Below are 26,175 nucleotides of genomic sequence, written 5' to 3' on the forward strand. Positions count from 1 at the left end.
GGACCATTGTGCTGACCTTTTACAGAAAACTGTCTCATTTCAATCTGTAACAAGGGCCACACTCTTTGAGAAAAAAAATATCATGGGCCTAGATATAGTCACTCTAATAACAAAATTAAAAATAATTTGGGCAATGGTTGAGGAAATACAAGCAGTTGGGGAGAACAAAGGAAAGGAGAAATGAGGAAGGTTTGGTCAATAGCTACTTCATTGATACATTGGAAGAATAACCTGGACTGATGGATTGCACAGGTTGACTAGAGTTAATGATAATATTGTATATACTTCAAGAAAGCTAGAAAATAGACTTTTGAATGTTTGACCACAAAGAATATGAAAAGTGTTCAAGGAAAGAAATGTGCTTACCATCATTTGGATAATACACAATGTACACATGTATCAAGCACCTATGGCATACCATGAATACATACCAAAATTTTATATGTAAATTTAAAAAGTGAATAAGAAATTATAAACAAAGATTTAACTACATTTCTCATTAAACTTACTAGCAAAAGTAAATTCCAAATGTAACACAAAATTAGAGACAAAAATGAGACCATGAACCTACCAGAAAATATATTTATCATAAGAAAGGAAAAGGAAAAGCTTTGCTACAAAAGTCTATCAAAGCCTATAAACTGTCAAAAGGGAGAACAGACACAAAACCTGTGACCACATAAAAATTTTAAATGTTCCTAGGGAAAGAATACATTATGAACTGGAAAAAATTAGAGAAAAGTAGTAGTGCATGAAGATCTACAGACAATCAAAACAAGACAAAAACTACATCCAAAGTGAAACATGGTGGAATAAAGACTGCCACATCAAGATTTATAAAGAAACAGCAATTCCGAGTGGAAAGAATGTATGTGAGGAATTTAGAAATGAAACATGTCATATTTAGTTAATAAGAAAGACAATTTCCATCATGCTACAAATGGTCCTCTCCTCAGGATGTTTCTGAGAGCTCCTTTAATATCTCGATTCCTCAGACTGTAGATGAAAGGATTCAGCATGGGGGTGACCAGAGTGTACAACACAGACACAATGACATCCTTGTCATTAGTGCTATTGGATGAGGGGACAATATAGAGTGCAATAATGGCTCCATAGTACAGAGAAACCACAGAGAGGTGAGAGCCACATGTGGAGAAGGCTTTGCAGATGCCCTTGATGGAGGGTCTTCTCAGGATGGTGGCCCCAATGTGGCCATAAGAGACCAAAATGCATATAAATGGCAGGGTAATGACCACTGTTCCTAGAGTGGGGATGACCAGCTCATTGACAGTGGTGTCTGAGCTGGACAGCTTAAGTAAGGCAGAGAGGTCACAGAAGAAGTGGTGGAGAGTGTTGTCTCCACAGAATGAAAGACGGGCTAGGAGTAGAGTGTGCACAAAGGCACTGGCAAAGGATAAAACCCAGGACACAATGACTAGCAGGAAAATGAGGCTGTCATTCATGATGGTGGTGTAGTGCAGGGGGTGGCAGATGGCCACATATCTGTCATAGGCCATGGAGGTCAGAAGGAAGCTATCGAGACCCCCAAACAATAAGAAAAAAAAGTCCTGACAAATGCACCCAGCATAGGAGATGGATTGAGTGTGCGTCAGCATGTTCATGAGCATCTTTGGAGCCGTGACTGAGGAGAAAGAGATGTCAGTGAGGGCCAAGTGGCTGAGGAAGAAGTACATGGGGGTGTGCAGGCGAGAGTCCAGCCTGATGAGCAGGATGATGAAATGTGAGATGGAAATGTGAGATTAGGGTTAGTTGCAAGGCCAGGTCAGTAACTAGTTAATAGAAAATTTGTAGATAAACACTAATGGTTTGTTGGCCTCTCTTAAATTCTCCATTCCTCTTAAACACAAGTTAGCTAATGCTTTAATTTCAGGGATCCAATCAATTGAAGAGAATCCAGTTGGCTGCTTTGGATCTACAAGATATCAGGAACTGTGGAGTTGGTGGACATATCATCTGTAGCAAGTCCATGAAGGTCATCCAGGGCAAGAATCTATGCCAATAACATTAAATGTCTGTTGACAATCCTTGTAACCAATCCATCAGGTCTGCCTTTAAGAAAATTCTTTCACACTCAACAATTTTGATCCAAATTTCCACTTCCCAGTCACATTCGTTCCCTGAGCTCAAAGCAGATCATTGCTATTTAAGTACTCAGAAAATATTTAACTTTTCCAGTCACAACTAGGATCTGCCAATGAAGAAGTTCTTTTTAAATGTCTGTCTAGAATAAGAAAATAAAACCTCTTCCTTTATTTCATTCCTAACTTCTTGTATCAAAGATTCTTAATTTTACTTTTCTTGTCATAAATGTAACATTTCTTCTACTTTACTAATCATTCATTTCTCTTTCTCCTTCAAGTCAGTTTGTTTTACACCTTCCATTGGAACAATCATAACATAATAGGAAAAGAGAGCAGGATGAGCTATTGAAATTAGAATCTGTATCATATAAAGACTCAATCACTCTGAGCATCTTTTGTCTTTGAGAGCTGGAGAGATGTTTCAAGATTGGACTCATCACCCATTTGGGGGTTAACTAAAGTTTGCATTAATGTACCAATTCTCTCAACTTTATTGAAACTCTTTAAGGTTTCTACATTCTTGAGCAAAGTAAGTTAAAAGTTTTGTTAATATGCTATTGTTACCTGATATTAATAATACATTAAGTTATGTGACTAATTAACAGGTTAGTACCTATTAGTTTATCGCAATGAAAATCACAATTAGCTGTTGGTTGGGCATGTAGGTTATTTCTAATATTTTTGCTATTTCTAAAAATACTGATATGAATTACATATGTATATATGAGATTTTGACAATTAGCCTATATATCTATAGGATAATTTCCTAAAAATAAAAGTGGAGGAAATGTAGAGTCATGACATTGAAAGACATTGAATTACAAGAGGCCAAGCAGATGAGGAAGTTGATTCCTATGTGGTCTTTAAAAGGAGTTCTTAATAGAAGAAAAGTCACGTGACAGATATAAAAATAGGCACTTCCAATTATGTATTTGTAAATGGCAGGGCAAGAGACCTTGATGAACCAAGAAAGGATTGTGGTCAAGATTATGGTCATCCTGAAAAAGTTATGGCGTGAGGAACTATTCAGAACAGTTATAAGATCTTTTCTGCTAAAATAGATTGTTTCAATTCTATTCTCAGATAAATAGCTCACTTAAACTCAGATTGAAGAAAAGCAAAGAAAAAAATTAAGTAGCTGTCTATCTGCTGCTTAGAGATCAGATTACAACACGGCCATAGAGTCAGCAGGAATCTGAATAGGAGGTTATGGTAGCAGTTGGATACAAAATAAAACCTGGATTGTGGCAGAGGATATGAGTAAAATTACAGGGATTTGGTATAAAATTTCAAGGAACTTCCCAAAAGACCTAGTGAGGTTGAAGGTACACCAAAGGAGAAACGTTTTTACAAATATACTCTCAAAAATGAAATATAAGATCATTTAGAGATTCACTCTTCTACATGGAAACTTGATTCTACCTTATCTTCTCAAAATTTGGATATACACTTAGTTAAAGGTAAATTACTCCACAAGGAGGTGTGTGAGGAGAGGTGGAGTCTAGGAACCAGCTGCACTCCATGAACGTGGATGCATACACGCACCTACAAACACATCCATGTCGTCAAAATAGAAGAAAGATTAGTACAGTAGATGAAGAGGATTAAGGGGGAGGGAAAGGGTACAGGAAAAGGGAAGACAGTGTAATCCATCTAACTGAATTTTCGTGGGTGCATGCATGAACGTGGCACCATGGGCTCCTCCTCTGTTCAATCTCCTGAACAGAGATTGGTGGAGTGGAAGGAGAGGAGCAGGGAGTTAGGGGGAGTTCCGGGGATTGAATTGGAGTGGGTTGAGTTCCATAACTTAGTGACAATGTCAGAGTATATTCTGGGGTTATATACAACTAAAAAGAAAAAAAAAGAAACAGAGGTCAAATAAGTTCTCTGGCCATTAACATAACCAAACTTTTCTCATAAAGACTATAGGCCCTGACTGCTTTATCTCACACACACACACACACACACACACACACACACACACATACACACACACACACTTAATCATACCACTAACTGCCAATTCTACCCCTCCTCTGACTGGTCATTAGATCATGAGCACAGTTACCTTCAGGTACTAGCTATGGGAACATTCTTCCATTTCCCATTAAAAGACATGAAATGCAGTGAAATAAGAAGAGTCTCCAAAGGCTCAAAGTTCCACAGCAATGGTCAGAAGAGTCATCCCTTCAGAGTGAAACAATGTAGATATATAGATAAACACTTGTTCACAATTAGTGTAATAATTTTACAAACCATGGAGAGATCCTAGAGGCAATGCCTCCATCCCCAGCTCCAAATTAGAGACATTTCCTTTGCTTCCCTTGGGAGAAGAACTCCCTATTGAAGTTTGCCTAAGAGAATTCACCCTCTTCCCTTAAAAACAATGACAATAACCACAGAGCAACTAAAATTAGGAACCTGATGAATCAAAAAGCCTTCTCAGTTTGCTTTGGGGTAAGTGTGAATCAGAGGTCATCAAAAAACAGGGTGGAGGTTGAGTGTGACAATCCAAGTGTGTTGGTTCTGAATCCCATGTTATTTTACAACTATCCCCTTAATTCTCCCATGAAAAGAGGGGAAAATACAGTCACCACTAGATCCTGGGAAATGGAATACAGTCTCTACAAATCTCTTGTGTCAAAAAGCTATAGTGTCAATATTCCATTGGTACAAGATTCTCATGATACCACAAAATAACCATTCACTATCAGCTTTCCACTAAGCTCCTTACAGAATTGATTCCAAATTCACTCCATACATCAACAACTCCATTTCCTCAATGTCTGGTGAAAAATTAATATCACATGGTCATTATTCAAGGTGTGAAGATATGTGAGTTTTATAAATATTATGGTTTTATAAATTTTATAAATATTATATTGTTCTTCTTATAGTATATCAAACCTCTAATTGAAACTGGCATTTGAGTGAAGGATTCCCATAAGATATTTAGACCTCAGGAATGGCTTCTCAGCCTTTAGATCATTCCCACCCACATCCCGCATGGGTGATGGAAACAGAGTTCCTCTGCGAGGAGAAAGCTGGTGGAGAAATAAAGCTAAGAAAAAAAGAAGGTGAGGAAAAGACCACAGGACACATACGGATGTAATTTTGGAAAGTGGGGGTGGATGTCCCTACCACTTTAGGGGTCAAGCTTCCCCACTGGAAAAAGGAGGGAGTGAGAGGCTACGTTTGCTTTATTACATATGGGAAAACTTGAAACAAAGGTTATCCATAGAATGTTCTTCACCATATAAGACAGGAGGTAGGCTGTCCAAGCCCAACTCCTGAGCTACAGGAGAGCAAACTTCCTAGCTGAGCAAAGACAGAGATCATGGCCATTGTGCAGAGCGGAAGGAACCACAAAACAGCTGCAATGCAAGTCCAAAATCTTCTTGGCTCAAGGCCAGTACAGATGCTAAAGTAGCTCTGGGGTGGCTCCCAAAGATCACGGTTGACCGTCTGTCTCCATGGTGATAAAGATCCAACCAACCCACCTGTTTTCCTAGAAGCAAAGGATTGACAACATTTCCTTCTCAAACCAAAGACATCATTGCACCTCCCTCTTTCCTTACATGTGTAAGGGTAAAAAGTAAATCTATGACTGCTATATTTCTTATTTGATTAACAGTATAGAAAAAAGGATCTCATTGTATTAACAAATGTCATTACTACTTTCTCAGGTACCAGATATCATTTTCTGGAAGAACTTCATCTGTATCCTCTTCTACATCAAGCTTCTCTCATTCTTCTGAATCCTGAAAATTTTTTATTACATAGTACCCCACAATCATGTGGGTTTCATCTAAGGAATGCAAGGTTGGTTCATATGTAAATCACCAAATATAATTCATCACATAAATAGAATTAAAGATGGACAAGAATCATGATTGTCAAGAAATGTGCAATTAATTAATAATCCTCCATGTAATACATTTGCCAAAAAAGTCACATCATAAAATAGAATTTTTCATCATATTTAGTGATATGATATTTTAATAAAGGTGAAATTTAACCTCTAACATATTCAAGATCTTTGGATAGCCTGAGAATCTGGACAAGAATCATATGATTGTCTTAATAAATGTAGAAAAAGGCTTTGATAAAAAACCAGCATCCATTCATGTTAAAAATGCTAGAGAAACTAAGAATAGAAGGAACTGACATCAACATTATAAAGGCTATATTTAACAGCCTCAAAGCCAACATCATACTGAATGGAGAAAACAAAATGAAAGCATCTCCTCTAAAGTAAGGAATAAGACTTTCATTTCTTGACAATATTCATTGAGGTATCACATACTTTTTTAACACATAAATTTTAACTTTCCAATTCTTTTTTTTAAAGAGAGAGAGAGAGAGAGAGAGAGAGAGAGAGAGAGAGAGAATTTTTTAATATTTATTTTTTAGTTTTCGGCGGACACAACATCTTTGTTGGTATGTGGTGCTGAGGATCAAACCCAGGCCGCACGCATGCCAGGGGAGCGCGCAACCGCTTGAGCCACATCCCCATCCCTCTAAAATCGTTTTTGTCAGATCTTTTAATCACTGTGGTAAAAAAAAAATTGACTCTCACTTCTTCTCCAGCTCTTCGTCTCTACCCTGTCCTTGGTTACTCCCCTTATATCAAAGAAGACATTTGACATTTGTTTTTTAAGGATTGGCTAGCTTCACTTAGCATAATCTGCTCTAATGCCATCCATTTCCCTCCAAATTCTATGATTTTGTCATTTCTTATTGCAGAGTAATACTCCATTGTGTATAAATGCCACATTTTTTTAATCCATTCATCTATTGAAGGGCTTCTAGGTTGGTTCCACAATCTTGCTGCTATGAACATCGATATAGCAGTGTCCCTGTAGCATGCTCTTGTTAGGTCTTTAGGGAATAGACCGAGGAGGGGAATAGCTGGGTCAAATGGTGGAGGGGTGAGGGGACAATGGAGAATGGGATAGACAGCAGAATACATCAGTCACTAGAAAGGCAATTTGTAAATCAATGGAAATGTAACTGATGTGACACAGCAATCTGTGTACGGGGTAAAAATGGGAGTTCATAACCCACTTGAATCAATCTGTGAAATATGGTATAATAAGAACTATGTAATGTTTTGAACAACCAACAATAAAATAATTAAAAAAAAAATGAGTAAAACACCCAGAATTAAGACTTCTGGGAGTGTCTATGAAGGTGTTTCTAGAGATGATTGGCATGTAGAACAGCAAACCAAGGACCTTCCCTGAACATGGGTGGCATTGTCCAATAGGCGTGGGGCCCAGATGGAACAAAAAGTGGAGGAAGGAGGAAGCTGAGGTGTATGCAAGCTTGATTCTTCTTGAGTGGGTGCCTTGATTGCTGCTGTCAGCATCACCTGACATCATGATCTGGCTCCTTCACTCTTCAGACATGGGCCCTGAGCAGCAATGCTCTAGGGAGTTCCCAGGCTTTCAGTCTCAAACTGGGGCTTCAACATGCGTTCCTCAAGGCTCCAGCTACTTGAACTAAGCAACTACTGGTTCCTCCAGTTCTGCAGCATGCAAACGGCCATTGTGGCACTGTCTGGCTTTTGATAATGTAAATCATTCTAATATATCCCCTTTTATGACCATAGGTATACATATCCTATTGGCTCTTTCGCCTAGGAAGAACCTGACTAATATATTACACTAATGAAATGACCACTCAGGACAAGTATAGATAATTTCCAACATCACAGAAAGCTTTCTTTTTCTCACAGTCCGTGCCTTCCCAAGGGTAAATGGTCTCCTAATATCCATCATCACTGATTAACTTTGCACATTTTTCAACTTCATCTAATAGAATCTTTCATTTGTTAATCTGTATACATAATGGTTTTCACTCAACGTTGTGAAAGTAAGTCTATATTTTAAATATCAGAGATTCATTTTTTTCTGTGTTATTCTATATTATTCCACAGAAGGAACATACGATAATCCATTATCCTTCCCCAGTTGATACATAGTTAGATTGTTTCTAGTTTGTTCTAGGTTTTGTTTATCAAAAATAAAGTTAGGCTGAATATGGTGATGCACACTTATAATCTCAGCAATTTAGAGGTTAATAGAAAGATTGTTGCAATTTCAAGGCCAACATCAGTAACTTAGTGAGACCCTGCTCAAAATAAAGATAAAATAAAATAAAAAAGGCTGGGCAAGTAATTCAGTTGTAAAGTGCCCCTAGGCTAAATCTCTAGTATCAAAAAATAATAAATTTGGGAGGATGACTGAATAGAGGTACCCAACCCGTACCTGCTCTTCCACAAATAAGAGCCAAAGCAATAAATATACAGCTGCTTATTGAGGTACATCGTCTTGCTAGAATACCCACAATCAACTGGAAAAAAGTGGAAACCTTGAAAATCCAGATACTTATGACAGCAGCATAGTAAGGAAAACAACAAAAAAAAAATACTTTTGTAGATGAAAAAAAAAACCTGGGGTACCCAGAAAACTACCAGGGTGCTATAGCCAGGAACCATCTCGGAAAGAAACTTACTGTCTAAATTTGGACTGCTCCAGGGGTCAGAAACCCTTGCATGTTCCCATTTCTGAGACCCCACAGATATCCACTGCCCTGGCTCACTGGGTAGCTATGAGATGAAGAAAATTTAATTCTGTAGAGTAACGATGACACAAACCCACTGAGAGTACTGCATTCTAGAGAGCAGTTTTTGGGTCATAGGTTTGGACAGAGGGCGAAACCCATAAGAACCAGAGGATTAGGAGCCTACCCTCGGAGACAAGGAGCATGGTCCATGACATGGGATTTCATGTGGGTGCCAGCAGTGAAGGCAATGGCACACATAGTTCTCGACACCCTGCTCTCAGGAAGTCACATGGTACCACTGACAAGGCAGAGAAAGAACTGTGTGGTTTCACTGATCTCCAGTCCCCAGGGGCCTCCTGGGTCAGTCTTGAGCACATCCCACCTGTGGCTAAAAAGGTCTAGAGAGAAACTGCCTGGTACTAATGTGTTCTTCTCTTCCCTGCTCCTGCAGCTACCTCAGCTGGGAGGAATTCCGCCTGGCTACAGTCACCATCTGTCTCTGCTTGATCCCTGTCAGGCACGACCACTGAAATAATCAAGAATAAAAGCCCCAACCATGTCCCATTAGAAATCAACCACAACAGAAAATTTAGATTTGGGAAAATACATGGATACTGAACAACACACTTCTGAATAAACAGTGGGTCACTGAGGAAGTCAGATGAAAATTTAAAATTCCTAAGCAAATGAAAATTGAAACAGAATATACAAAAACATGTAAGACACAAACAAAGCAGTACTAAGAAAAAAGTTTAAAACAATGAGTGCCTACATCAAGAAAAAAGAGGATTTTGAATAAGTGATACAATGATGCATCTCAGGAAATTTAGAAAAAGAAATCAAATCCAGAATTATTGCTAGGAAATAAATAATAAAGATCAGAGCAAAAGGAAAAATATACAATGGGTCAATGAAACAAAGAGTTGGGTCTTTGAAAAGATAAAATTGCAAAACTTGCCAGGAGTTGTGACCATACCTGTAATCCCAGTGCTCAGGAGGCTGAGACAGGAGGATCACAAGTTCAAAGCCTGCCTTAGCAATTTAGCAAGGCCCTAAGCAACTTAGCTACACCTTGTTTCGAAATAAAAAATTAAAAGGGCTAAGTATTTGGCTCAGTGGTTAAGCATCCTTGGGTTCAATCCCTGTACAAAAAAAAAATTGACAAACCTTAACTAGACCCACAAAAAAATTGAAAGAAGACCCAAATAAACAAAAATAGAGGTGAAAAAGGAGACATTGAAACTAATAACAAAGAAACTCAAAGGATGATTAAAGATTTTTGAAAACATTGTATGCTAAAAAACAAAAATCTAGAAGAACTTGACAGATTTCTGGATATATGTGACCTACCAAAATTGAATCAAGAGGATATAACAACCTAAATAGATCAATAATACTTAATGAGATCAAATCAATAAGTTTAAATTTTTCTTTGGTACATCACAATTATACATAATAGTGGGATTTATTTTGCCATATTTGCACATGCACATTACACAATTTGATCAATCTCATTTCCTAGTACTTTCCAAAGTGAAAATCCAAGGACAAAAGTCTTCACTGCAGAATTTTACCAAACTTTTGAAGAACTAATACCAGTGTTTCTCAAAACAGTCCATAGAATTAAAAGTTTAAACTCAGGCAAGCATTACTCTGTTACCAAATCCTGAAAAAAGGTACAACAAAATTAAAAAAAAACTATAAATGAATATACCTAATGAACATACATGCAAAAATCCTCAACAAATTACAAAGAGATTGAATATTGTTATGTTCACATCAAAAATATCATAAAACATGATCAAACTGGTTTTATTGCATGACTGAAGGATGGTTCAACAAACACAAAACAAAAACAGTAACACATAGATAGAAAGAAAGATAAAAATCATATGATCATCTCAACAGATGCAGAGTAACCATGTCATAAAATTCAAGACCAATTCATGATGAGACCTTGTTATGACGGGTATAGAAGGATCATATCTCAACATAATAAAGCCTACGTAAGACACAGCTTAGCTAGCAACATAGTGAATGAAGAAATGCTGAAAACATTTCCTCTAAGATCAGGAACAGGATGAAAGTGTCCACACTCACTCTTTTGCCACACTCACTACTAATTGTCAAAGCAATTAGGAAAGAGAAATGACTAAAAGGCATGCAAATTCTATTTGAAGATGATGTGATTCTGTACATAGAAAGTCAGAAGACTCTTCCAAAAGACTATTAAAACTGATAATTCAGTAAAATAGCAGGATAAAAAATTAACAGCTATTCTATGTACCAATAATGGATGTAGTGATAAAAATATTAGTGATCCCATTCACAATAGTCACAAAAAAATACTATAAAACGCCAAGGAATAAACTTAACTAAGGAAGTAAAAGAGCGCCACAATGATAATTTTAGAACACTGAAGAAAGAAAGTTAAGAAGACACTAAAAGGTAGAAACATCTCCCATGTTTATGGATAGGAAGAGTGGATTCAAACAATGTCCATACTTTACATAGCAATCTAAAGATTCAGTGCCGTCTCCAGCAAAATACCACTGGCATTCCTCACAGAACTAGAAAAAAGAAACCTAAAGTTTATGTGGAAGTACAAAAGAGCCTGAATAGCCCAAGCATCCTTAAGGGAAAAAACAAAAACAAAAAAACAAATCTGTGCTGGGAGAGAACATGGCGGTGGGAAGGCAGTGAGCAGCCTCGGGCCCTGCACCACCCTCCTGCAGACCTCACCTAGTGGGAATCCTCCATCTCTGGGAGTGTTAGGGGACCCCTGTCCAGCTGCTCTCTGCAGAAATCACCAGCGCTGTGACCCCGAGCAGGGTTCTGGGCCTCAGCGTTCCAGTAGGACCCCGGGGGCGTTGGAGCAGGCCCAAAGCCCGAAGTTCCAGTCCATGCAAGGCTCGGGGAGCTCTCAGCAGAATCACCGATCAACACATCTCCAGATCGCCAAGACCTCGCTCTGCTCCCACGCAGGTCACCCAGCTGCTACCTACCCACAGCACAATGCCATCGCTCCACCCACCTCACCAGACACCTGGCCCTGAAAGCAGACCCCACATTAGGTGGGGTCAGTTCCCAGATCAGATCTCCAGCGGCGTAACCCAACAGAGTAGCTGCCCAACACAGGTGTGCAGTGCGACCAAGGAGCTGGCTACCTGAGCCCCAGGGTGAGAGTTTCCTCAATTGGGAACTGCTGGGGGAGGGGGAGAGACCAGGACCTGGGAAATCTCCAGGCAAGACAGGAGCTAGTACCGGGTGCTCAAGCCGTATGAGCAGTCCCCAAAAGAGACCCGTGAGGTGCAGTCTCCCGGAGGGACTGGCAGGTGCCACTCCCCACATTCAGGCACCCTGCACCAGGACCAGTCTTCCCACCCTGGTTACCTCCGCCATCCTGAGGGCAGAGACACCAGCTTACAACAGAAGACTCCAACTATTGGATGAGAAGAGAAGCAGGAAAGATAGGGATCTCTAAAGCTAGCTACAACCCTGGCTTCTTCCTTCAAGATTTTTGTTTGTTGGTTGGTTTGTTGGTTTGTTGGTTTTCTCTTCTACCCCTCCATCCTCCGGCCCTCACACCCCCAACATATGTGAAACGGGGAACTTTGCACGAAATAGGACTTTGAGGACTGAGTCATCTGAATAATATAATATAGAGTTGTACATGCCTTTATTTCTTTTCCTTTTTATTCTTTCATTTTTCTTTCCCCCTCCAAATTTTACTATTTTAACATCTGTATTTTTCTAAATACATATGTGTGTTTGTTTTCTGTACTCTACTGTCATCCCACCTACTTGCCTACCCTAAATTACTTCCTGTCTATTCTCTTGCTGCTAACCCTCTTCACTAGATTTCTCCTTCACACTTCCTAAGATATATTAACTCTATACCCTCACATCCTACCTCCTCAGCATATCATCCTATGCCCCACCCCCCAGTTCATTGTCCACCACCAGAAACTGTAAACCTTTTTACAAAACTACTGATTATATTTTAGATAATAATTGAATCCAACATTTCTGTACATTGAGACTAAACTATAAACGTCTTAATACCAACAAATTGCTCATAGGTGGTATATTATTGGTATTGGGATCTGTTAACATTGCCCTTCCCCACAAAGTAGAGGTCTTGGAACCCTACAAGAGCACTATAAACCTATAGGGTAAAAACAATAACACCCCAGACCCACAGAGCTGGAAAGGAAGACACAGGAGCAACATGAAAAGACAAGGGAAGGAAATGCCCCCAACAAATGAAGACACCACATCCTTAGAATCATTAGCAGCCACAGCAGAAGAAATGACAGAGAAGGAGTTCAGGATGTACCTGGTTAAAATGTTCTGTGAACTCAAGGAAGATATAAAAGAGCAATTATAGGCAATGAAAGATCACTTCGACAAGGAGCTACATAAACAAATACAGAAAGCAAAAGATCACCTCAATAGGGAAATAGAGGTGCTAAAAAAAAAAAACAACAGAAATCCTTGAAATGAAAGAAATAATAAACTAAATTAAAAGCTCAAACGAAAGCATCATCAACAGAGTAGACCACTTGGAAGATAGGACCTCAGACAATGAAGACAAAATATATAATCTTGAAAAAAACAAATCTGAAGGCATCACAATAGCTCATTTCAAGACATACTATATAGAGAGCAATAGTAATGTAAACCAATGTAGTGTTGGCATAAAAACAGACACATACACCAATGAAACAGAACTCAGGTATAAACCAATGTGCCTACAGTCAACTGAGTTTCAACAAACGTGCCAAAACATAACAGTGGAGTAGGAGAGCCTTTGCAATAAGAAGGGCTAGAAAACCTGGATACACATGCGAACACACTCACATATACAGGGGTAAGACAACATTGTACATGTACACATTTACTTGAACTATGTACCATATACATTATTTTTTTCTTATGATTTCCATATTTTTAAAAAATATTTCTAGTAACATGGGTTAAAAAATTGCTTATGTTTGAAAAACATTCAAGTGACTTATAGGTTTCAGGATTTGACCTTGCACACACACAGTAGTTTAAATTCCACTCCCACTGAATATTTGTTAGCATAGCAGCACTTGGCTAGTGACAACATCCCTCTTAAATTTGAATTTCCTCCTTCATTTAAACATTAGAATTAGCATCTATCACCATAATAAATTTATAGAAAGAAGTTAATCTCCTTTACCTTGAGCAGAGACAGTTTCTCAAGAACTAATGACAAAACCTTACCGTTTCATATGGAAACATAGGATACTACATTTATGTATTTGGCCAGGGAGGTATCTTTTTACATTTTAAAGTAAAATATAGTTGGATTAAACTGAAATAATGATCTGCTTGAACTCATTTCAGGTTTCCTAGAGTTCCTGCATCCTGCCTAGCCATCCTCTAGTCCACAACCAGAGAGACTGAACCATAAGAATGGACACAAATCGCATCACCACCATGTGGACCTTTAAAAACCTCTGATTGCTCTATCGTATATCCAGTTCACCTTCAATGAATCTGGACAGCTCCAATCAAGTTTTTGTTCATTGCTGGGGACATGGGTCTATTCCATCCAGATCATTGTCCTGGCCTTTTATAAGAATCCAACTCATTTCAATTTGTGTCCAGGCCCTCTCAGTTAGAAAGAAAAAGTTGTATGGCTAGTTATCATCATCTAGCACAACGAAACCCAGAATAAGACAATGAATAGGACAGTAGAAAACACTTGGGAGAATAAGGCAGATGGGGTGAAAATGTTGGATAATGGATTCCAAGTTATAGTTATATAGAAGAAATAAATTCTTGAGCTCTATTTCACATCAGAGTAACTACAGGTTACTAAATATAGCTACAGGTTATAAAATGACATATATTTCCAAAAAAAACTAGAAGAAACTATTTAGAACAATAGGACAGAAAGAAGGCATGTGTACTTGAAGAAATCTATATACTTTATTTCGACATTATGCACTTCTACACATAAAAGGAAATGTCACATGGTGTCCACACATATGTATATATGTAACATTTTATGTTTGCCCTAAAAATAAATATAAATAAATAAAAATGAATAAAAACCAAAATTAAAACCAGGTTTCTAACTAAGTTTACTCAGAAAAATAAATTTGACATTTATTACAAAATTACAAAAATAAAATCATGAACCCATCAAAAGATATATTTTTGTTATCTTGAGAAAGTAAAAAAAATTCTTTGAATATCTATGGTTACAGACTATCCAATTTTTTTAAAAAATGATGAATGCATAAAAATTTAAATGTCTATAAGAAAAAGGTAAAATGTGCAAGTTGTTTGTTGTAAACTTTCCGATGATTTTCATGATCAATAAGACAATTAAACAGGGAGAGAAACTGTATCCAAGATGAAATAAATGCTGAAAAGAGAGAGTGCCACATCAAGACTCACAAACAGCAATTCAGAGAGAAAATAAAGCATGCATGGTATTGAAGTCTCATGTCCTATTAATAAAAAAGACAATTCCCACTATGCTGAAAATGGTCCTCTCCTGAGGATGTTTCTCAGAGCTCCTTTCATATCCCGATTCCTCAGACTGTAGATGAAGGGATTCAACATGGGTATGACCAGAGTGTACAACACAGACACAATGACATCTTTGTCTTTAGTGCTATTGGATGAAGGGAAAAGGTAGAGTCCAATAATGGCTCCATAGTACAGAGAAACCACAGAGAGGTGGGAGCCACATGTGGACAAGGCTTTGCAGATGCCCTTGATGGAGGGTCTTCTCAGAATGGTGGCCCCAATGTGTCCATAAGAGACCAGAATGCAGATAAATGGCACAGCAATAACCAATGATCCTACAGAGAGGATAACCAGCTGGTTGATGGTGGTGTCTGAGCTGGACAGCTTCACTAAGGCAGAGAGGTCACAGAAGAAGTGGTGGAGAGTGCTGTCTTTAAGGAAAGAAAGACGGGCTAGAAGTAGAGTTTGCAAAAGAGCATTGGCAAAGGATAAGACCCAAGACACAATTACTAACAGAAAGCAGAGGTTCTGACTCATGATTCTGGGATAATGCAATGGGTGACAGATGGCCACATACCTGTCATAGGCCATTGAGGTCAGAAGGAAGTTGTCAAGATCTGCAAACAAAACAAAACAAAATTCCTGGGAAATGCACCCAGCATAGGAGATGGATTGAGTGTGTGTCAGCATGTTCATGAGCATCTTTGGAGCCGTGACTGAGGAGAAAGAGATGTCAGTGAGGGCCAAGTGGCTGAGGAAGAAGTACATGGGGGTGTGCAGGCGAGAGTCCAGCCTGATGAGCAGGATGATGAGCAGGTTCCCCAGCACCGTGGTCAGGTACATGCCCAGGAACAGGGCGTAGTACATGCCTTGCTGCTCTGGCTGGATGGGGAGCCCCAGGAGGAGGAACTTGGACACACTGCTCTGATTATCCCTCCTCATGCTCTTCTTGTTACCTTTTTCTGTAGACAAAACAAGAGATAGAAATGTGAAAGAATGAGAAGCCATTGGAAATACTATACAACAAAATCATGACTTTGAATTAGTCAGTAAGTGCATTTTAACCTGAATCTCTCAGGCTTTTTGCCACACTGATGGGCTAGTGAGGGTCAGTAAAAAGGATGATATTTGTCCACCTATAAAACAACTGAACATTTTTCGAAAAACCATGAGACATCTGAATGGTTATCAGATCCCACCAGGTTCAAGCTTAAGAAGTCCAGGAGCTCATGATGAAAATTTGAAAACTATGTACAAGACCATGTTTGTAACAAGCTAATAGAAAATAAATGATCTCTATGGCTTGTTGGCCTCTCTTAGCCTTCCCCACACCTCTGGAACACATTTTGGCTTTTGTTTTTATGGATTTAATCAAGATAAGAGAGCAGGGTGGGCTGCTTTGGATTTTCAAGATAGCAGGATCTGGAGAACTGGTGGAAATATCATCTGCAGTGATCCAAACAAGGAATTTAAGAGCATGAATCTCAGCCAATAACAAAATATCTAGTGACAAGCTTTGCAATACATTCATTGGTCATTCCTTTAAGAAAATTCTTTCCCACTAAACATTTTCAATACCATATCATCCTTTCTGTAGGAATTTTTGTTGACTGTGCAGCAATAGTAGGTTCTCGTCCAAATCCTACTTCCTATATCCCCATAATGCAAAGCAGGTCATTTTTATGGAAGTCATCAGAATACTGGGAAATATTAAACTTTCCTAGTCATATCTTCTCCTCCAAACAATTACTTGCATCTGTCTAACAAAAGCAAATAATATTTTCTCCTTTTTCACATTTCCTAACTTAGGTTTTATGCCAAAGATTCTTAGCCTGTAATTTTTTGGTCATGTTTCTGACATTTCTTCTATGTTGCTTATACTATCATTCCTCTTCTTCTCCTTCAGATCAGTTCATCTTAGAACTATCCATGAAAGCAATCACAAAGAATAGGAAAGCAGAATATGATAACTCGTCTACTATATTCTATATAAAGATTGTTAAAACTAAAGGAAATTGTTCTTTGAAAGCTGAAAATGTCTAACTCTCTCATCCCTCATTTGGGGAATTAACTAAAATTTATATCAATGTACTAATTCTCCCAACTTGATTGAAATCATCTTTAAAACTCCTATGTTTAAAATTATGTTAATGTTATATTGTAACCTAGGATGGATTATACATTCAGCTATGTTACTGATTATCATGTTGGTATCAGTTTATGGCAGTAAAAATAATAATTAGCTTCCTATTGGACATAAAGGTTATTTCTAATATTTTGCTATTCCAGCAATATTGCAATAAACCAAATTGTTCTTTTGCCTTTTTGCTTACTATCATATATATCTGTAGGATAAAGTCTCAAAAATGGAATTGGAGGGAATGTATATATATGGTTTTGATAGTCTGTCAAATTACAAGAGACTTAGGTGATGAGAAAACCAATACTTCAAAAGCAGTCCTTAATAGAAGAACCTATTATAGAAAGATTATGATAATGAGTATTCTTATTAAGTGTCTGGAGAGGACAGGGATTGGGTATTTGAGGAACAGAGAAAACTCCACACCATGGTAAGCCTGGGAAATATATGATTTGGAGAATTATCAAGAAGCCAGTGTATGTAAGACCTTTTCTGCTATTATAAAACAATAGTAAACTTAAAAAAATTAAGTAAGGAAGTGACCAAGAATTTCAGAAAGCTTGCTTGCTACTAGGTAGAGATCAGATTATAGCAAGATGAGAGCATCAACAGGAATTTGAATAATTTATTACAGTAATTTAGTTACAAAATACTACTTGTTACACCTGGATGGGGCAGCAGAGATTAACAAAATTATAGAATTTGTAAGAAAACCCAACAACATAAAATGGAGCTAAGAATAAGAAAAGAAGATATGATTTTTCTACCTTTTTCTCAAAAATTAGATGTAGGATCAGTGTGAGACAAATTATGCTATCTGGAGATTTTTTTTCCCTGCCCTCACAATTTGGATAAATACTTATTCAAGATAAATTGCTCTACATGGAGCTGTCTATCATAATATGATGTGATGAGGGATAGAATCTAGGGATTGGTAGCACATGCTGGACACACACACACACACACATGCACATGCACAGAAAAACATGCGATCATACTGTTTAATATAAATTCTACCCCTGCTCTGACATGGCCATTAGATAATAAGCATAGATACCTTCAGCTACAAGTCATGAGAAGGTTCTTCTCTGTCCCTCTAGAATGTACAAAATACAGTGAAGCAGGTAAAGTCTCTAAGGCACTCAAAGTTCCATAGCAACAGAGAGAAGAGCTGTCCACACAGAATCAAAGAAGGTAGATATATAGAGAGTTGGTTCACAGTTCCTGAGAAATTGGTGTGAGTACCAATGTTGCAAACCATGGAGTAGACCTGGGGACAATCCCCCATCTCAGCTCTAAATTAAAGACAAACCAGATATAATTACTTCATCACCTTTGGCTCCCTTGGGTGAAGAGCCACTTGTTGAAGCAGGCATAAGAGAGTTTGCCCTTGGAGGAATAATGACAAAAATCAAAAGACTGCAGTTAGAAACTCGATGGTTCACCAGAGTTTTTGTCTTCTCAGTTGACTTTGGGAAAAGTACAATTCAGATTCCATAATAAGCCAAGCAGGAGGTTGGATGTGATAACCAAAGGCTCTTGCTGTTGGCACCATGTTATATCAAGAATATTAGATAGGCAGAGGATGTAGCTCAGTGATGAAGCATTTGCCTGGCATGCATGAGGCTCTGGGTTCAATCCCCAGCATTCCCCTCCACAAAAAAGAATGCCAGAAACACTCTAACACCCTCAATCTCTGAACAAAAGGGTACATATGGAAATTGTTTTTTAATTATGCAATATAGTTACAGACAATTAAAGGTTCAGATACTAATGAACTAGTGAATTAATTTGGTAAATTTGTATCAATGCATAAAGCACATTCCAGAGAGTTCCCTAGCACACCTAGTGAAGATCATCCAGAAGCGATCATTAATCTTTTATTTTAACAATGTGATAATGCGGTTCTGTAATAGACTGTATTGCTGGCACTGAAGCTGGAATTTGCACTGGAGCTCTCTCTGCCACCATAGCAAGTGCTAGACCTGGACTGGAATGGCTCTAGTTTGAAACTGGCGCTACCTAGATCTAGCTGGAGGGCTGGTGGTAGAGCTGATACTGCAGCTGGCACCAATTCTGGTACTGATGCTGGAGCTAGAACTGGATCTGACTCTTCCACTTGAACTGGTGGTATAGCAAGCACTTCAGCATTGCACTGCATTATAGAGAACCACCAGTCAAGAATTCCACCTCCAGAAGTCTTCTAAGAATCGTCTTAGGCAATTTCCCCATAGTGTAGCCTGGCCTCTCTTCTCCTTACATACTCACATGCATATACCCCTAGTCCTCCTAACCCTCTGGCTCTGCCTCAGTGGGCTCCAGGTGCTGCAGCTGCTTCAGGAGATGATGGACATGGTCCCTGTCTGAAGCTTTCATGGATAGATATTCCACATTCCTGTCATCTCTTACTTCCTGGGGTATCCATTGCAGCTTCAGTTTCACTATCACAACTTCATGCACCACCCCCTCAACATTGCCCATGGGAATTTCAAACCTACCACTCATTGCCCAGGCCTTCCTTTGAAACCTCAGTGGAAGCCTCCAGACCCTGTAATTTTTGCATTCCTCAAGCCTGCAAAACCAGAGCTACGTTGATCATACCAAAGCCTGCCAGCAGATTGAGCAGAAGCCACTTGAAACGTGGCTACAGGGACTTCTTAGTATGGACATCTGATCACAGTGAAATGAAACCTGGGCTTCTTGTGGGAGAAGGGCATGCTGACTCTCATCAAAGCAAAGTCTTTCCAATGAGTTTTCACTTTCAAACCATTGAGTCTGGAATGGGGGGTGTCTTGACAATTGCTAAGATGCTTTCAAGTCATCTTTTCTCTTGTCCAGGTGCAAAGTATTTGGCTTCTTGGTAATGATGCTAGTCTTTTCAGCATCATGGCCCCAACTTTACATGGGTTTTTTCCTGACCCAACTGCACATTGTTTAAATCTTTCTCCTCTGCTTCTTGTTGTAAACCTTTCTAAATGCTGCCAGCAATACCTATGCTGCTGCTGATGGCCCTACTGCCTTGAAGTTTCCTCTGCCAGATTAATTAGCCCATTGCCTTTAAGCTCTGTCTCACACTAATTCTCACGTAAAGGACAGGATGTAAAATGAATTTTTTACCATAAGTAATGTGGATGACTTCTAGTCCAGTTTCCAATGGAGTCTTCATTTCCATCTAAAACCTAATGAGTACAGTCCCTACGTGTCCACATTCTCATCAGCATTTTGTTCTTATAAGCTCACACCAGAATTGTCCATTTTGTTCTGCTTATATTCTAGGGCTTATTCTTATATTCTAGGACCCCCGGGGAACAGCTTCCTCCACGATACCCCTCTCTGCCCTTCCCCCACCATGGTGAGCAGAGATGGGGCCGCTGCCTCCAGGTGTTCTTCACCCTGGAGGTGGTCGCACAGCCCAGCCCACCTGGCTTTCCTTTCCCTCCAAGCCCCTTCCTGCCTGTGGGCATGGGGACTCAGTGACCCAGCGCGGGAGACTGGGTTGGCAGAAGACAAAGAAAAGAGAAGCACTTCTTATACATAAAACTAGTATCTGCTGGAAATACAGAACCACATTTTATCATCCCTCCTGTATTGCTATTCAGGAGTCAGCAAAAGTAGGTGATCAAGCCCAAAGGAGGGTCATGAAAGGTGTTGATGACCTAGACTTTTTCATTGGTGATGAAGCAATAGAAAAACTTACATATGCAGCAAAGTGGCCAGTCCACCTTGGCATAGTTGAAGATTGGGACTTGTTGGAAAGGTTTATGGAGCAAGTGATCTTTAAATATTTAAGGGCAGAACCTGAAGACCATTATTTTCTTTTGACTGAACCTCCACTGAATACTCCAGGAAACAGGGAAGATACTGTACGGTAATAGACATTGGAGATGGTGTCACTCATGTTAGTCCCTCCAGAGCAATCTGTGGAAACCACAAAGGCAATAAAGGAACGCTGTAGTTATGTCTGCCCAGATTTGGTAAAAAAAGTTTAACAAATTTGACACAGATGGATCAAACTGGATTAAGCAGTATACTCGAATCAATGCTATCTCAAAGAAAGAATTTTCTATTGATGATTATAAGAGATCCTTGGGACCTGAAATCTTTTTTCATCCAGAATTTGCTAATCCAGACTTTACACAATCTATCTCAGAAGTTGTAGATGAGGTAATTCAAAATTGTCCTATGGATGTCAGATGTCTTCTCTACAAGAATATTGTCCTCTGGAGGTTCAACCATGTTCAGGGACTTTGGACATCGCATGCAAAGAGATTTGAAAAGAACTGTAGATGTAGATGCCAGGCTGAAATAAAGTGAGGAATTGAGTGGTGGTAGATTAAAGCCAAAACCTATTGATGTACAAGTTATTACACACTACATGCAGCCATACACAGTTTGGTTTGGAGGATCAATGCTGGCTTCCATGCCTGAGTTCTATCAAGTATGCCACACCAAAAAGGATTATGATTAAATTGGACCTAGCAATTGTCGTCACAATCCAGTGTTTGGAGTCATGTTGTAACTGGCTTCAGAGTTATTGGGATTATGGAAGTGGAGAAAAGAGAATCGTTTTCATTACCTGTTTGGTCTGGATGGCTGGTTTTGTGGTTTCAAACCTGACTTGAAATAGTAAGACCAAACATGATTATACAGGAATATTTTAATAAGTGTATCAACATGCAAATGTAGAAGAGACCCAAATGATCATTTTTCTTTAGATTGAATATTTGAATCTTCTGTATAACAAAAACAAGTGGGTTTTAGTTCATTTTGTGCCCTGATACTTTGAATATTATTAAATTATCCAAGATTTGATGGAATTTATCTGTATATAGATAGCTCTATAATGCTTGAATTGAACACTTCCAAGTGTGTAATGCAAGCATTTGTTTACATTTCATGCTTTTTGTACTTTGATGAAAAAAAAAAACAAAGGAAAACTGTAGTATTTGAGGAAGAAAAAGTGACCAAGTAAAGGACAAATTCAAAAAGCCTCATAAGACTTGGTGTATGCAGGGATTCCAGAAAACCAATGGTTTTCTTTGCAAGTGCTTTTGGAACTAAGAACCTAGTATCTTGGACTAACTGATGCCTGCTAGTGCTTTCTGATGACTCACATTCTGTTTCTTGCTATAACAGAAAAGACAAGGCTGTTGGGCCAGTGTTGCACTTCTCTAGTGTCATTTGTTATTAAAGGAAAAAAACAATAATTTGATTACCAAAATTGGTATATTTAAAGCCTAATACCATTCTAACAGTCAGACATTTCATTAAAATAAATAAATAAATATACTCATTTCATTTATATGAAATATTCAGCAGTCAAAATTGAAATATCAAAACAGAAGTGTTACATGCATTTATCAACATGTCAAATGACCCCACTATTATGTATAACTCTAATGCATTCAAGGATTATTTAAAATAGTAAAGATGCTGGGTATCTCCAGGGGAAAGAAAAACAATTGAGAAGGACAATAGAAACTCCAAAAATATTGCTAATTTTCTATTTTTTAAGCCTAGATATTTTTAAATGAATATTTCTTTTAATATGGCTATTTAAAATGCATTCATGTCACATATATATGTACAAATAGGTATATACATATATAATGTAATGTTATATATGCGTGTATATATTTATATGATATTTTGTTGTCATGCTATTTCAATATTTTTGTAAAGATGAAAATACAATTTCCAGCAAAATGGGAGCAATTTAGCCAAGGGTTGAAAAGTATCCTCATAAATTACAGGATTCAAAGTAAGTATCTGTGTACCATTTGAGACCTATAACAATTCTGCATGGATCATTGCCTGCTCTTTTATGAAAGCCATTTATTTTGTTATTAGGTCAACTAATTAAAAGGGGAAATATGTGTGATGGACAGGGACACCTTAAGAAAATGAAAAATATAAGAGAGAGTAATGCAAGTATGCTTGTAAAAACCATTCCTAAATCTTAAGATCAAAGTAATCAGACAGAAAAACTATCTGGGATGAATGGCAGATAGAAAGCTAGAGTGCCACATCAAGATTCATGAAAAACACAGCATTTAAGAGAGGAAATGGAAGACATGTGGGATCAAGAAGGTCTCATATACATACAGTAAAAAGACAGTCCCACTATGCTGAAAATGTTGCTCTCCTGAGGATGTTTCTCAGAGCTCCTTTCATATCCCGATTCCTCAGACTGTAGATGAAGGGATTCAGCATGGGGGTGACCAACGTGTACAGCACAGACACAATGACATCCTTGTCATTAGAGTTATTGGATGAGGGGACAAAGTAGAGTGCAATAATGGCTCCATAGTACAGAGAAACCACAGACAGGTGGGAGCCACATGTGGACAAGGCTTTGCAGATGCCCTTGATGGAGGGTCTTCTCAGGACACTGGCCCCAATGTGGCCATAAGAGACCAGAATGCACAGGAGTGGCAGGGTAATGACCACCACACCTACAGTGAGGATGACCAGCTGATTGATGGTGGTGTCTGAGCTGGACAGCTTGAGTAAGGCAGAGAGGTCACAGAAGAAGTGGGGCAGAGTGTTGCCTCTAAGGAAAGAGAGACGGGCTAGGAGGAGGGTGTGCAAAAGGGCAATGGCAAAGGATAAGACCCAGGACACAACCACTAGCAGGAAACAGAGGCTCTGCCTCATCATTCTGGTGTAGTGAAGAGGGTGGCAGATGGCCACATACCTGTCATAGGCCATTGAGGTCAGAAGGAAGCTGTCAAGATCCACAAAAGATAGGAAAAAATATGCCTGAGAAATGCACCCAGCATAGGAGATGGATTGAGTCTGCGTCAGCATGTTCATGAGCATCTTTGGGGCCGTGACTGAGGAGAAAGAGATGTCAGTGAGGGCCAAGTGGCTGAGGAAGAAGTACATGGGGGTGTGCAGGCGAGAGTCCAGCCTGATGAGCAGGATGATGAGCAGGTTCCCCAGCACCGTGGTCAGGTACATGCCCAGGAACAGGGCGTAGTACATGCCTTGCTGCTCTGGCTGGATGGGGAGCCCCAGGAGGAGGAACTCGGACACACTGCTCTGATTATCCCTCCTCATGCTCTTCTTGTTACTTTTTTCTGTAGAGAAAACAGGAGATGGAAATGTGAAAGAATGAGAAGTCACTGGGAGTATTACACAACAACATAGATTTTCAGCTAATTAATATGTATGTACATGTTAACTGGAGTACCTCCAACTGTCGCCACACTAATGCTCTAGTGATTGTCTAGACAAGCTGTGTTATTTGACCACCTAAGAACTAACACAGTATCTTTTGGAGAAACCATGAAATAGGGGCTGTGGTTGTGGCTCAAAGGTAAAGCGCTTGCCTAGCATGCATGAGGCACTGAGTTCAATCCTCAGCACCACATAAAGTGAAAAATAAAGACATTGTGTACACCTAAAAAAAAGAAAGAAAGAAAAGAAAATATGAAATCAATGAATGATCATCAGATGAGGCCAGGTGCCAACTTAAGAAACCTGTGAGTTATAATGCAAATCTGACATTAGGGAAGTAAGTTTGTATGTTCACAGTTTTGATGGACTGTCCTATTTCATGAGACTTTGGTGTTGAGGATGCTGTTTCTCTCATGTACTTCATGGAGTCATGGATATAAAAGTTTGTCATATGAATATCAAAGTATGGGCACTGTAGTTAGGTGTTTGGGGAGGACAGGACCTGGGCACAGGACAGAGAAATTGAAGAGCATGATCACCCTGGGAAGGACATGGAGACCTTTCTGACATGATAGAAAGTTTCAGTGCTATTCTCAAAGCAAAAGTATACCCAAGAAAAGATTTGAATAAACACATAAGTGAAAGTTTTAAGTAACTTGCTCTCTACTGGGTAGAGAAGCAGATTTCAACAAGGCAAGAGATTCACAAGGAACTGAATAGGAGGTTATGGCAGCAGCTTAGACACAAAATAACACCTGTTAAACCTGGATTGTGGCAGAAGGGATGAATAAAATTTCAGAGATTTGGTATAAAATTTGGTACAAATCCCAAAAGACTTAATGGAATAAAGATAAACAAAAGGAGGCATGTTTTTCTCATATCTTCTCAAAATTAGTCATAGAACCCTTTTGAGAAAATAATTCAACATGGAGATATGGTTTTTTCCTATCCTCTCAAAATTCAGATAGCTACTCCATTTAATATGAGTGTCTTTACAGGGTGCTATTTGTCATAGTGTAGGGTGAGTGTAGTAGGAGATAGGGATCAGTCATAGTGTAGGGTGAGTGTAGTAGGAGATAGGGATCAGTAGCATACACTAGACACAAACATACACACACAAACACCTACAATCAAATTATTTAATATAAATTCTACTTCTTCTCTGACAAGTTTCCCTAGATGATGAGTAGAGTTACCTTCAGCTATGAGCCAGGAGAAGTTTCTTGCATTTCTCTCTAGCAGGCTCAACATACAGTAAAACAGGTGGTTAAACTACACGGGTCTCAGAGTTCCACTGGGACAGGCAGAAGACCTACCAGTTCAGAAGTATTCAAGATGCATATATGGAATATGAAATCAGAGTGAGTTCTAAGTTGACAAACCACGGGGATGCTCTAGGGGTCAATTACACTATCCCCAGGTCAACTAAACATGAATAGGATATAATTACTTCATTGCCTTTGGCTCCCTTGGGAGAAGAACTACTTGTTGAAGCAACATGAAAGAGTTCACCCTTGGAGGAATAATAATAATAACCATTAAGAACCTGGTGATCCACAAAGCTTCTTGCCTTCTCTTTACATTAGAAAAATGTGACTGAGAATTCATAATAAACCAAGCTGGAGCTGAGTCTAATATCAAAGTTTCTACTTCTGACCCCATGCTAAA

General features: G+C 38.8%; 2 protein-coding genes and 1 pseudogene across 3 annotated transcripts; 1 reads left to right on the forward strand and 2 right to left on the reverse strand.

Moving 5' to 3' along the window:
- Nucleotides 1-929: 929 nt before the first annotated feature.
- Nucleotides 930-16,127, reverse strand: LOC308635376 (olfactory receptor 1J21-like; the record flags this gene model as incomplete). Its single annotated transcript, XM_081269729.1, has 2 exons — nt 930-1,503; nt 15,763-16,127. The coding sequence occupies 2 exons, from the start codon at nt 16,125-16,127 to the stop codon at nt 930-932; spliced, it is 939 nt and encodes a 312-aa protein (XP_081125855.1).
- Nucleotides 16,128-16,353: 226 nt separating this feature from the next.
- Nucleotides 16,354-21,844, forward strand: LOC308635384 (actin-related protein 3-like; annotated as a pseudogene). The gene is made up of 3 exons: nt 16,354-16,448; nt 20,622-20,677; nt 20,870-21,844. The product of its transcript is annotated as an actin-related protein 3-like (transcript).
- Nucleotides 21,845-23,448: 1,604 nt separating this feature from the next.
- LOC308635387 (olfactory receptor 1J21-like) lies at nt 23,449-24,387 on the reverse strand (the record flags this gene model as incomplete). The annotated part of the gene is made up of 1 exon (XM_081269758.1): nt 23,449-24,387. One exon carries the CDS (start codon nt 24,385-24,387, stop codon nt 23,449-23,451), a length of 939 nt encoding a protein of 312 aa, XP_081125884.1.
- Nucleotides 24,388-26,175: the final 1,788 nt, after the last annotated feature.

This window comes from Spermophilus citellus (genome assembly GCF_964194105.1).
Source record: "Spermophilus citellus genome assembly, chromosome: 2".
Classification (NCBI taxonomy): domain Eukaryota; kingdom Metazoa; phylum Chordata; class Mammalia; order Rodentia; family Sciuridae; genus Spermophilus; species Spermophilus citellus.